Source organism: Oncorhynchus tshawytscha, linkage group LG08 (assembly GCF_018296145.1).
Source record: "Oncorhynchus tshawytscha isolate Ot180627B linkage group LG08, Otsh_v2.0, whole genome shotgun sequence".
Taxonomy (NCBI): Eukaryota; Metazoa; Chordata; class Actinopteri; order Salmoniformes; family Salmonidae; genus Oncorhynchus; species Oncorhynchus tshawytscha.
In genome coordinates, this window is record NC_056436.1 from 67,109,435 (window position 1) to 67,124,309 (window position 14,875).

At 47.2% G+C, this 14,875-nt stretch overlaps 1 protein-coding gene across 1 annotated transcript in view; it reads right to left on the reverse strand.

The window, feature by feature from the left end:
• The window catches only part of LOC121847023 (extensin-like), a 40,792-nt gene extending 29,452 nt beyond the window's left edge, over window positions 1-11,340 (reverse strand). Inside the window, exon 1 of the mRNA XM_042326307.1 lies at window positions 10,626-11,340. Coding sequence (XP_042182241.1) covers window positions 10,626-11,340 — 715 coding nt within the window. The remainder of the gene's footprint in view (window positions 1-10,625) is intronic.
• Window positions 11,341-14,875: the final 3,535 nt, after the last annotated feature.

A 14,875-nucleotide genomic window follows, 5' to 3' on the forward strand; every position in this document is an offset into this window, starting at 1 on the left:
ACGCCTTGATACCCACTACACAGGAACGTCCTGATAACTTGCACATGATGACACACGCCTTGATACCCACTACACAGGAACGTCCTGATAACTTGCACATGATGACACACGCCTTGATACCCACTACACAGGAACGTCCTGATAACTTGCACATGATGACACACGCCTTGATACCCACTACACAGGAACGTCCTGATAACTTGCACATGATGACACACCTTGATACCCACTACACAGGAACGTCCTGATAACTTGCACATGATGACACACGCCTTGATACCCACTACACAGGAACGTCCTGATAACTTGCACATGATGACACACGCCTTGATACCCACTACACAGGAACGTCCTGATAACTTGCACATGATGACACACGCCTTGATACCCACTACACAGGAACGTCCTGATAACTTGCACATGATGACACACGCCTTGATACCCACTACACAGGAACGTCCTGATAACTTGCACATGATGACACACGCCTTGATACCCACTACACAGGAACGTCCCTGATAACTTGCACATGATGACACACGCCTTGATACCCACTACACAGGAACGTCCTGATAACTTGCACATGATGACACACGCCTTGATACCCACTACACAGGAACGTCCTGATAACTTGCCATGATGACACACGAACGTCCTGATACCCACTGACACAGGAACGTCCTGATAACTTGCACATGATGACACACGCCTTGATACCCACTACACAGGAACGTCCTGATAACTTGCACATGATGACACACGCCTTGATACCCACTACACAGGAACGTCCTGATAACTTGCACATGATGACACACGCCTTGATACCCACTACACAGGAACGTCCTGATAACTTGCACATGATGACACACGCCTTGATACCCACTACACAGGAACGTCCTGATAACTTGCACATGATGACACACGCCTTGATACCCACTACACAGGAACGTCCTGATAACTTGCACATGATGACACACGCCTTGATACCCACTACACAGGAACGTCCTGATAACTTGCACATGATGACACACGCCTTGATACCCACTACACAGGAACGTCCTGATAACTTGCACATGATGACACACGCCTGATGATACCCACTACTACAGGAACGTCCTGATAACTTGCACATGATGACACACGCCTTGATACCCACTACACAGGAACGTCCTGATAACTTGCACATGATGACACACGCCTTGATACCCACTACACAGGAACGTCCTGATAACTTGCACATGATGACACACGCCTTGATACCCACTACACAGGAACGTCCTGATAACTTGCACATGATGACACACGCCTTGATACCCACTACACAGGAACGTCCTGATAACTTGCACATGATGACACACGCCTTGATACCCACTACACAGGAACGTCCTGATAACTTGCACATGATGACACACGCCTTGATACCCACTACACAGGAACGCCTGATAACTTGCACATGATGACACACGCCTTGATACCCACTACACAGGAACGTCCTGATAACTTGCACATGATGACACACGCCTTGATACCCACTACACAGGGACGTCCTGATAACTTGCACATGATGACACACGCCTTGATACCCACTACACAGGAACGTCCTGATAACTTGCACATGATGACACACACCTTGATACCCACTACACAGGGACTTCCTGATAACTTGCACATGATGACACACGCCTTGATACCCACTACACAGGAACGTCCTGATAACTTGCACATGATGACACACGCCTTGATACCCACTACACAGGAACGTCCTGATAACTTGCACATGATGACACACGCCTTGATACCCACTACACAGGAACGTCCTGATAACTTGATGGCACACCTTGATACCCACTTCACAGGGACGTCCTGATAACTTGATGACACACCTTGATACCCACTTCACAGGGACTTCCTAATAACTTGATGACACACACCTTGATACCCACTTCACAGGGACTTCCTAATAACTTGATGACACACACCTTGATACCCACTTCACAGGGACGTCCTGATAACTTGATGACACACACCTTGATACCCACGTCACAGGGACGTCCTGATAACTTGATGACACACACCTTGATACCCACTTCACAGGGAATTCCTGATAACTTGATGACACACACCTTGATACCCACTTCACAGGGACTTCCTGATAACTTGATGACACACCTTAATACCCACTTCACAGGGACGTCCTGATAACTTGATGACACACCTTGATACCCAATTCACAGGGACTTCCTGATAACTTGATGACACACGCCTTGATACCCACTTCACAGGGACTTCCTGATAACTTGATGACACACCTTGATACCCACTTCACAAGTACGTCCTGATAACTTGATGACACACTTTGATACCCACTTCACAGGGACATCCTGATAACTTGATGACACACCTTGATAACCACTTCACAGGGACTTCCTGATAACTTGATGACACACACCTTGATACCCACGTCACAGGGACTTCCTGATAACTTGATGGCACACCTTGATACCCACTTCACAGGGACGTCCTGATAACTTGATGACACACCTTGATACCCACTTCACAGGGACTTCCTAATAACTTGATGACACACACCTTGATACCCACTTCACAGGGACTTCCTGATAACTTGATGACACACACCTTGATACCCACTTCACAGGGACTTCCTGATAACTTGATGACACACCTTGATACCCACTTCACAGGGACGTCCTGATAACTTGATGACACACCTTGATACCCACTTCACAGGGAATTCCTGATAACTTGATGACACACACCTTGATACCCACTTCACAGGGACTTCCTAATAACTTGATGACGCACACCTTGATACCTACTTCACAGGGACTTCCTGATAACTTGATGACACACCTTGATACCCAATTCACAGGGACTTCCTGATAACTTGATGACACACCTTGATACCCACTTCACAGGGACTTCCTGATAACTTGATGACACACACCTTGATACCCACTTCACAGGGACTTCCTGATAACTTGATGACACACCTTGATACCCACTTCACGGGGACTTCCTGAAAACTTGATGACACACACCTTGATACCCACTTCACAGGGACTTCCTGATAACTTGATGACACACACCTTGATACCCACTTCACAGGGACATCCTGATAACTTGATGACACACCTTGATACCCACTTCACAGGGACGTCCTGATAACTTGATGACACACACCTTGATACCCACGTCACAGGGACTTCCTGATAACTTGATGACACACCTTGATACCCACTTCACAGGGACGTCCTGATAACTTGATGACACACCTTGATACCCAATTCACAGGGACTTCTTGATAACTTGATGACACGCCTTGATAACCACTTCACAGGGACTTCCTGATAACTTGATGACACACCTTGATACCCACTTCACAAGTACGTCCTGATAACTTGATGACACACTTTGATACCCACTTCACAGGGACATCCTGATAACTTGATGACACACCTTGATAACCACTTCACAGGGACTTCCTGATAACTTGATGACACACACCTTGATACCCACGTCACAGGGACTTCCTGATAACTTGATGACACACCTTGATACCCACTTCACAGGGACTTCCTAATAACTTGATGACACACACCTTGATACCCACTTCACAGGGACTTCCTGATAACTTGATGACACACACCTTGATACCCACTTCACGGGGACTTCCTAATAACTTGATGACGCACACCTTGATACCTACTTCACAGGGACTTCCTGAGAACTTGACGACACACCTTGATACCCAATTCACAGGGACTTCCTGATAACTTGATGACACACACCTTGATACCCAATTCACAGGGACTTCCTGATAACTTGATGACACACACCTTGATACCCAATTCACAGCGACTTCCTGATAACTTGATGACACACCTTGATACCCACTTCACGGGGACTTCCTGATAACTTGCACACGATAACACACACATGCACACACTCTCATGCACATAAGCACAGGCAGATGCACACACTCTCATTGACATAGGCACAGGCAGATGCACACACTCTCATTGACATAGGCACAGGCAGATGCACACACTCTCATGCACATAGGCACAGGCAGATGCACACACTCTCATTGACATAGGCACTGGCAGATGCACACACTCTCATTGACATAGGCACAGGCAGATGCACACACTCTCATTGACATAGGCACAGGCAGATGCACACACTCTCATGCACATAGGTACAGGCAGATGCACACACTCTCATTGACATAGGCACAGGCAGATGCACACACTCTCATGCACATAGGCAAAGGCAGATGCACACACTCTCATGCACATAGGCACAGGCAGATGCACACACTCTCATGCACATAGGTACAGGCAGATGCACCACTCTCATTGACATAGGCACAGGCAGATGCACACACTCTCATGCACATAGGTACAGGCAGATGCACACACTCTCATTGACATAGGCACAGGCAGATGCACACACTCTCATTGACATAGGCACAGGCAGATGCACACACTCTCATTGACATAGGCGCAGGCAGATGCACACACTCTCATGCACATAGGCACAGGCAGATGCACACACTCTCATTGACATAGGCATAGGCAGATGCACACACTCTCATGCACATAGGCACAGGCAGATGCACACACTCTCATTGACATAGGCACAGGCAGATGCACACACTCTCATGCACATAGGCACAGGCAGATGCACACACTCTCATTGACATAGGCACAGGCAGATGCACACACTCTCATTGACATAGGCACAGGCAGATGCACACACTCTCATTGACATAGGCACAGGCAGATGCACACACTCTCATTGACATAGGCACAGGCAGATGCACACACTCTCATTGACATAGGCACAGGCAGATGCACACACTCTCATTGACATAGGCACAGGCAGATGCACACACTCTCATTGACATAGGCACAGGCAGATGCACACACTCTCATGCACATAGGCACAGGCAGATGCACACACTCTCATGCACATAGGCACAGGCAGATGCACACACTCATGCACATAGGCACAGGCAGATGCACACACTCTCATGACATAGGCACAGGCAGATGCACACACTCTCATGCACATAGGCACAGGCAGATGCACACACTCTCATTGACATAAGCACAGGCAGATGCACACACTCTCATGCACATAAGCACAGGCAGATGCACACACTCTCATTGACATAGGCACAGGCAGATGCACACACTCTCATGCACATAGGCACAGGCAGATGCACACACTCTCATGCACATAGGCACAGGCAGATGCACACACTCTCATTGACATAGGCACAGGCAGATGCACACACTCTCATTGACATAGGCACAGGCAGATGCACAAACTCTCATGCACATAGGCACAGGCAGATGCACACACTCTCATGCACATAGGCACAGGCAGATGCACACACTCTCATTGACATAGGCACAGGCAGATGCACACACTCTCATGCACATAGGCACAGGCAGATGCACACACTCTCATTGACATAGGCACAGGCAGATGCACACACTCTCATGCACATAGGCACAGGCAGATGCACACACTCTCATGCACATAGGCACAGGCAGATGCACACACTCTCATGCACATAGGTACAGGCAGATGCACACACTCTCATTGACATAGGCACAGGCAGATGCACACACTCTCATTGACATAGGCACAGGCAGATGCACACACTCTCATGCACATAGGCACAGGCAGATGCACACACTCTCATGCACATAGGCACAGGCAGATGCACACACTCTCATGCACATAGGTACAGGCAGATGCACACACTCTCATTGACATAGGCACAGGCAGATGCACACACTCTCATGCACATAGGCACAGGCAGATGCACACACTCTCATGCACATAGGCACAGGCAGATGCACACACTCTCATGACATAGGCACAGGCAGATGCACACACTCTCATGCACATAGGCACAGGCAGATGCACACACTCTCATTGACATAGGCACAGGCAGATGCACACACTCTCATTGACATAGGCACAGGCAGATGCACACACTCTCATCATAGGCACAGGCAGACATAGGCACAGGCAGATGCACACACTCTCATGCACATAGGCACAGGCAGATGCACACACTCTCATGCACATAGGCACAGGCAGATGCACACACTCTCATTGACATAGGCACAGGCAGATGCACACACTCTCATTGACATAGGCACAGGCAGATGCACACACTCTCATTGACATAGGCACAGGCAGATGCACACACTCTCATTGACATAGGCACAGGCAGATGCACACACTCTCATGCACATAGGCACAGGCAGATGCACACACTCTCATTGACATAGGCACAGGCAGATGCACACACTCTCATGCACATAGGCACAGGCAGATGCACACACTCTCATGCACATAGGCACAGGCAGATGCACACACTCTCATTGACATAGGCACAGGCAGATGCACACACTCTCATGCACATAGGCAGGCAGATGCACACACTCACAGGCACAGGCAGATGCACACACTCTCATTGACATAGGCACAGGCAGATGCACACACTCTCATGCACATAGGCACAGGCAGATGCACACACTCTCATGCACATAGGCACAGGCAGATGCACACACTCTCATTGACATAGGCACAGGCAGATGCACACACTCTCATTGACATAGGCACAGGCAGATGCACACACTCTCATTGACATAGGCACAGGCAGATGCACACACTCTCATTGACATAGGCACAGGCAGATGCACACACTCTCATGCACATAGGCACAGGCAGATGCACACACTCTCATGCACATAGGCACAGGCAGATGCACACACTCTCATGCACATAGGCACAGGCAGATGCACATAGGCACAGGCAGATGCACACACTCATGCACATAGGCACAGGCAGATGCACACACTCTCATGCACATAGGCACAGGCAGATGCACACACTCTCATGCACATAGGTACAGGCAGATGCACACACTCTCATTGACATAGGCACAGGCAGATGCACACACTCTCATGCACATAGGCACAGGCAGATGCACACACTCTCATGCACATAGGTACAGGCAGATGCACACACTCTCATTGACATAGGCACAGGCAGATGCACACACTCATGCACATAGGTACAGGCAGATGCACACACTCTCATTGACATAGGTACAGGCAGATGCACACACTCTCATTGACATAGGCACAGGCAGATGCACACACTCTCATTGACATAGGCACAGGCAGATGCACACACTCTCATGCACATAGGCACAGGCAGATGCACACACTCTCATGCACATAGGTACAGGCAGATGCACACACTCTCATTGACATAGGCACAGGCAGATGCACACACTCTCATTGACATAGGCACAGGCAGATGCACACACTCTCATTGACATAGGCACAGGCAGATGCACACACTCTCATTGACATAGGTACAGGCAGATGCACACACTCTCATTGACATAGGCACAGGCAGATGCACACACTCTCATTGACATAGGCACAGGCAGATGCACACACTCTCATGCACATAGGCACAGGCAGATGCACACACTCTCATGCACATAGGTACAGGCAGATGCACACACTCTCATTGACATAGGCACAGGCAGATGCACACACTCTCATTGACATAGGCACAGGCAGATGCACACACTCTCATGCACATAGGCACAGGCAGATGCACACACTCTCATTGACATAGGCACAGGCAGATGCACACACTCTCATGCACATAGGCACAGGCAGATGCACACACTCTCATCCACATAGGCACAGGCAGATGCATTCACGCTTGGACACCCACGGACGGGACTCCCAGCCCAGTGCTGCCCTGCATGAATAACTCTGCTGACACCTAGAGGAGAGAGAGAGTGAGAGAGCGAGAGAGAGAGACCTACAGCACACAAAAACTATACATACCTTGGCCTAAACATAGGTAACTTCTACAAAGCTGTGAACGATCTGAGAGTCAAGACAAGAAGGGCCTTCTATGCCATCAAAAGGAACATAAAATTCAACTTACCAATTAGGATCTGGCTAAAAATACTTGAATTATAGAACCATTGCCCTTCATGGTTGTGAGGTCTGGGGTCCGCTCACCAACCACTCACCAACCAAATTGAGACTCTGCATGCAGAATTCTGCAAAAAATATCCTCAGTGTACAACGTCAAACACCAAATAATGCATGCAGAGCAGAATTAGGCCGATACCCGTTAATTATCAAAATCCAGAAAAGAGACATTAAAGTCAACAATCACCTAAAAGGAAGCGATTCCCAAACCTTCCATAACAAAGCCATCTCCTACAGAGAGATGACCCTGGAGAAGAGTCCCCTAAGTAAGCTGGTCCTGGGGCTCTGTTCACAAACAAACAGACCCCACAGAGCCCAAGGACAGCAACACAACTAGACCCAACTAAATCATGAGAAAACAAAAAGATAATTACTTGACACATTGGAAAGAATTTCCCAAAAACAGAGCAAACTAGAATGCTATTTGGCCCTAAACAGAGAGTACACAGTGACAGAATACCTGACCACTGTGACTGACCCAAACTGAAGGAAAGCTTTGACAATGTACAGACAGTGAGCATAGCCTCGCTATTGAGAAAGGCCGCAATAGGCAGACCTGGCTCTTCAGAGAAGACAGGCTATGTGCACACTGCCCACAAAATGAGGTGGAAACCAAGCTGCACTTTCTAATCTCCTGTCAAATGTATGACCAGATTAGAGACACATATTACCCTCAGATTACACATTTCCACAAAGAATTAGAAAAAAAACATTTTTATAAACTCCACCCTATATTTACATGTATCTATTTATTTACATGTATTTATTTTTGCTTGTGTACTGTTTACTGTTAATTTTTTATTTGCTTATTAATTGTCTATTTAAATTTTGTTTATTATATACTTAACTTGCTATGGTAATGTTAACATGTGTTTCCAATGCCAATAAAGCCCTTAAATTGAATTGAGAGAGAGAGAGAGAGAGAGAGAGAGAGAGAGAGAGAGACAGAGACGTAGAAAGACAGACAGAGAAAGAGACAAAAATTCAACACTACCGTCATTCCTCAGCTGAAACCAGTGGATGGGTACACTTTTCACTTCTCCTTCTCCCTTGTGAAAACTCTCATTGCCTCTTTCTAGGTTAAATGGAGTTAAATGGAGATCCTGAAGGTTGGAGACAGGTTAGATCTGTGATGATGTATAGCCAGCTACACTAAGTTTCCCTGCGTTTCTAAACCCAGACAATGATCTTGTTATTGGTGCTCAGCAGGGACGCATTAGATCTGCATATTGTATCTCTGCAGCATCAATTCAATTTCTGCTGCCAATGTATGCTTCAATGTCTACTAAGAAATAAAACACATAAAGATATATACAATCTAGACATTAATGCCTTCACAAACACCACCATCACTACCACCACCGTCACCTCCATCACCACCCCATCCATCACCAACCCCACCATCACCACCACCACCACCACCACCACCACCAAGGGGGAAATTATTTAACTTCTGTTGACTTTAAAAACTTGGAATTCCTTCAGTCTATACCCCATTAATCAAGGTTTCCTGCAGTCTAGATCTAGTCCTTCTAGGTTTCCTGCAGTCTAGATCTAGTCCTTCTAGGTTTCCTGCAGTCTAGTCCTAATTTGTCAAGATCTCCTGCAGCCTAGATCTAATTATTCTAGGTTTCCTGCAGTCTAGACCTAATTATTCTAGGTTTCCTGCAGTCTAGACCTAATTATTCTAGGTTTCCTGCAGTCTAGACCTAATTATTCTAGGTTTCCTGCAGTCTAGATCAAATTATTCTAGGTTTCCTGCAGACTACACCCCATTAATCTTGGTTTCCTGCAGTTTACACCCCATTATTCTAGGTTTCCTGCTGTCTAGACCTAATTATTCTAGGTTTCCTTCAGACTACACCCCATTAATCTTGGTTTCCTGCAGTTTACACCCCATTATTCTAGGTTTCCTGCAGTCTAGACCTAATTATTCTAGGTTTCCTTCAGACTACACCCCATTAATCTTGGTTTCCTGCAGTTTACACCCCATTATTCTAGGTTTCCTGCTGTCTAGACCTAATTATTCTAGGTTTCCTTCAGTCTAGACCTAATTATTCTAGGTTTCCTGCAGTCTAGACCTGATTATGGGGCGGCAGGGTAGCCTAGTGGTTAGAGCGTTGGACTAGTAACCGGAAGGTTGCAAATTCAAACCCCGGAGCTGACAAGGTAAAACAATCTGTCGTTCTGCCCCTGAACAGGCAGTTAACCCACTGTTCCTAGGCCGTCATTGAAAATAAGAATTTGTTCTTAACTGACTTGCCTAGTTAAATAAAGGTAAAATAAAAAATTATTCCAGGGTTCCTGCAATCTAGATCTAATTATTCTAGGTTTCCTACAGTCTAGATCTAATTATTCTAGGTTTCCTGCAGTCTAGACCTAATTATTCTAGGTTTCCTGCAGTCTAGACCTAATTATTCTAGGTTTCCTGCAGTCTAGACCTAATTATTCTAGGTTTCCTGCAGTCTAGACCTAATTATTCTAGGTTTCCTACAGTCTAAACCTAATTATTATAGGTTTCCTGCAGTCTAGATCTAATTATTCTAAGTTTACTGCAGTCTAGGAGGGTAGGGGTGTGGAGGGTAGAGGTGTGGAGGGTTGGGGTGTGGAGGGTAGGGGTATGGAGGGTAGGGGTGTGGAGGGTAAGGGTATGGAGGGTAGGGCTGTGGAGGGAAGGGGTGTGGAGGGTAGGGGTATGGAGGGTAGGGGTGTGGAGGGTAGGGGTATGGAGGGTAGGGGTGTGGAGGGTAGGGGTGTGGAGGGTAGGGGTATGGAGGGGGTATGGAGGGTAGGGCTGTGGAGGGAAGGGGTGTGGAGGGTAGGGGTATGGAGGGTAGGGGTGTGGAGGGTAGGGGTATGGAGGGTAGGGGTGTGGAGGATAGGGGTATGGAGGGTAGGGGTGTGGAGGGTTGGGGTGTGGAGGGTAGGGGTGTGGAGGGTAGGGGTATGGAGGGTAGGGGTATGGAGGGTAGGGGTGTGGAGGGTAGGGCTGTGGAGGGTAGTGGTGTGGAGGGTAGGGGTGTGGAGGGTTGGGGTGTGGAGGGTAGGGGTGTGGAGGGTAGGGGTGTGAAGGGTAGGGGTGGGAGGGTAGGGGTATGGAGGGGGGTGTGGAGGGTAGGGGTATGGAGGGTAGGGGGTATGGAGGGTAGGGGTGTGGAGGGTTGGGGTATGTAGGGTAGGGCTGTGGAGGGTAGGGGTGTGGAGGGTTGGGGTGTGGAGGGTAGGGGTATGGAGGGTAGGGGTGTGGAGGGAAGGGGTGTGGACTCATCATACTTTGAGAATATCACACTGTCAAACATGGTAGGGCATTATTACTCAAGATTCAGATAAATAGCCTGTGGACGAGTTTTAGCATTTTGAGGTGCGTTCAAAGCCAGTGTCTGGTTTAACCCTGTCCTGTGTCTATGTCATACACAGACCTGACCACATGACCTCCCAGCCAAACCCAGAGGCCAGGAGAGGCTGGGGCAAAGCAGCAGGCCTTGTGAAATCACACCATGTTTGAAGAGACTTTAGTGATATATCAAATAAGGCTGGGTCCTCCTACTGTTATAGTACTCTTGGCTTTACAAGCCACAATGAAACATGTCTTGTGTGAAAACAAGGTATTAAAAGTGGGTGTGGGTTAAGTTCTGCTGCTGGCAAATAGATTCCCCTGGCTGTGATTTTGGTTGTACAGCTTTGGAACAGAACTTTGTGATACAGTGTAATACTGTAGAGTTTCTATAGAAAGTATCATATTCTCACTGCTTTAAGCAGTTCAGACTCGTCTTCACCTCAGTGGAGAGGGAAAGAACACAGTGAAACGACAGGGAGTGTGTATGTTTTCATCACATGTCCAGTACAACTAAGCCTCTCTAGTGCCCTGGCCAGAGGTTGAGGTGAGGTGATGTCAACATGAGTGCTATTGAGGTGAGTGTACAAAGGGAACAGAACAGTGTCTGAAAATGCTGTGTCTAGTCTCCCATCAGGCTGATGGAGTGCGGCTTTAGCTGGGAATGGGGAGATGTTTGGTTCACTGAACAAGGCTCTAAATAATCTGTTTACCATGAAACAGGCCGTCCACTCGAGGCAGGAAACCCACATATCCAGCCAGCACCAATCATACACACAAAAGATACAGAACGTACAGTACAGTGCAAACAAACTGAAATATATTTACATAGTGCGACATTACACAACTACACACAAATACACAAAAGCACACACACACACTAGTCAAGCACATCGAAACATTTCCTCTCAGACCTGTCATTACAAAAAAAAACATGTTTTTCAGCTAAAAGAGAGTCAAACAGGAAAAAACACAGTTTGTTGAGATCTAAAATTATGTAATATGTCGTAAGACGTCTCAGTTTTTATTGGTCCAGACAGATGTAGAAAAACAGTTCAACCCACAGAACAGATGTGTGTGTGTGTTCGCATTTTTGTGTCTGTGGGCATTTATGTGCATGCATGTGTGTACGTGCTTGTTCACTTGAGGTTGTGTTGTGTGTGTGTGTGTGTGTGTGTGTGTGTGTGTGTGTGTGTGTGTGTGTGTGTGTGTGTGTGTGTGTGTGCATGTGTGCGTGCATGCGTGCGGCGTGCATGCGTGTGTACTGGAACAGAGGGATTAGTTACAGGGTCAGTATGTTAGGGAGTGTACTGGAACAGAGGGGATTAGTTACAGGGTCAGTATGTTAGGGAGTGTACTGGAACAGAGGGGATTAGTTACAGGGTCAGTATGTTAGGGAGTGTACTGGAACAGAGGGGATTAGTTACAGGGTCAGTATGTTAGGGAGTGTACTGGAACAGAGGGGATTAGTTACAGGGTCAGTATGTTAGGGAGTGTACTGGAACAGAGGGGATTAGTTACAGGGTCAGTGAGTTAGGGAGTGTACTGTAACAGAGGGGATTAGTTACAGGGTCAGTATGTTAGGGAGTGTACTGGAACAGAGGGGATTAGTTACAGGGTCAGTGAGTTAGGGAGTGTACTGTAACAGAGGGGATTAGTTACAGGGTCAGTATGTTAGGGAGTGTACTGAGATAGAGGGGATTAGTTACAGTGTCAATGTGTTAGGTAGTGTACTGTAACAGAGGGGATTAGTTACAGGGTCAATGTGTTAGGGAGTGTACTGTAACAGAGGGGATTAGTTACAGGGGCAGTATGTTAGGGAGGGTACTGGGATAGAGGGGATTAGTTACAGGGGCAGTATGTTAGGGAGGGTACTGGGATAAAGGGGATTAGTTACAGGGTCAGTGTGTTAGGGAGTGTACTGGGACAGAGGGGAATAGTTACAGGGTCAGTATGTTAGGGAGTGTACTGGAACAGAGGGGATTAGTTACAGGGGCAGTATTTTAGGGAGTGTACTGGAACAGAGGGGATTAGTTTTATGGTCAGTATGTTAGGGAGTGTACTGGAACAGAGGGGATTAGTTACAGGGACAGTATGTTAGGGAGCGTACTGGAACATATGGGATTAGTTACAGGGTCAGTATGTTAGGGAGTGTACTGGATCATATGGGATTAGTTACAGGGTCAGTATGTTAGGGAGTGTACTGGAGCAGAGGGGATTAGTTACAGGGTCAGTATGTTAGGGAGTGTACTGGAGCAGAGGGGATTAGTTACAGGGTCAGTATGTTAGGGAGTGTGCTGGAACAGAGGGATTAGTTACAGGGTCAGTATGTTAGGGAGTGTACTGGAACAGAGGGGATTAGTTACAGGGTCAGTATGTTAGGGAGTGTACTGGAACAGAGGGGATTAGTTACAGGGTCAGTATGTTAGGGAGTGTACTGGAACAGAGGGGATTAGTTACAGGGTCAGTGAGTTAGGGAGTGTACTGTAACAGAGGGGATTAGTTACAGGGTCAGTATGTTAGGGAGTGTACTGAGATAGAGGGGATTAGTTACAGGGTCAATGTTTTAGGTAGTGTACTGTAACAGAGGGGATTAGTTACAGGGTCAATGTGTTAGGGAGTGTACTGTAACAGAGGGATTAGTTACAGGGGCAGTATGTTAGGGAGGGTACTGGGATAGAGGGATTAGTTACAGGGGCAATGTTTTAGGTAGTGTACTGTAACAGAGGGGATTAGTTACAGGGTCAATGTTTTAGGTAGTGTACTGTAACAGAGGGGATTAGTTACAGGGTCAATGTTTTAGGTAGTGTACTGTAACAGAGGGATTAGTTACAGGGTCAATGTGTTAGGGAGTGTACTGTAACAGAGGGGATTAGTTACAGGGGCAGTATGTTAGGGAGGGTACTGGGATAGAGGGATTAGTTACAGGGGCAGTATGTTAGTAGAGGGTACTGGGATAGAGGGGATTAGTTACAGGGTCAGTGTGTTAGGGAGTGTACTGGGACAGAGGGGATTAGTTACAGGGTCAGTATGTTAGGGAGTGTACTGGAGCAGAGGGGATTAGTTACAGGGTCAGTATTTTAGGGAGTGTGCTGGAACAGAGGGGATTAGTTACAGGGTCAGTATGTTAGGGAGTGTGCTGGAACAGAGGGGATTAGTTACAGGGTCAGTATGTTAGGGAGTGTACTGGAACATAGGGGATTAGTTACAGGGACAGTATGTTAGGGAGTGTACTGGAACATATGGGATTAGTTACAGGGTCAGTATGTTAGGGAGTGTACTGGAGCAGAGGGGATTAGTTACAGGGTCAGTATGTTAGGGAGTGTACTAGAGCAGAGGGGATTAGTTACAGGGTCAGTATGTTAGGGAGTGTGCTGGAACAGAGGGGATTAGTTCCAGGGTCAGTATGTTAGAGAGTGTACTGGAACAGAGGGATTAGTTACAGGGTCAGTATGTTAGGGAGTGTACT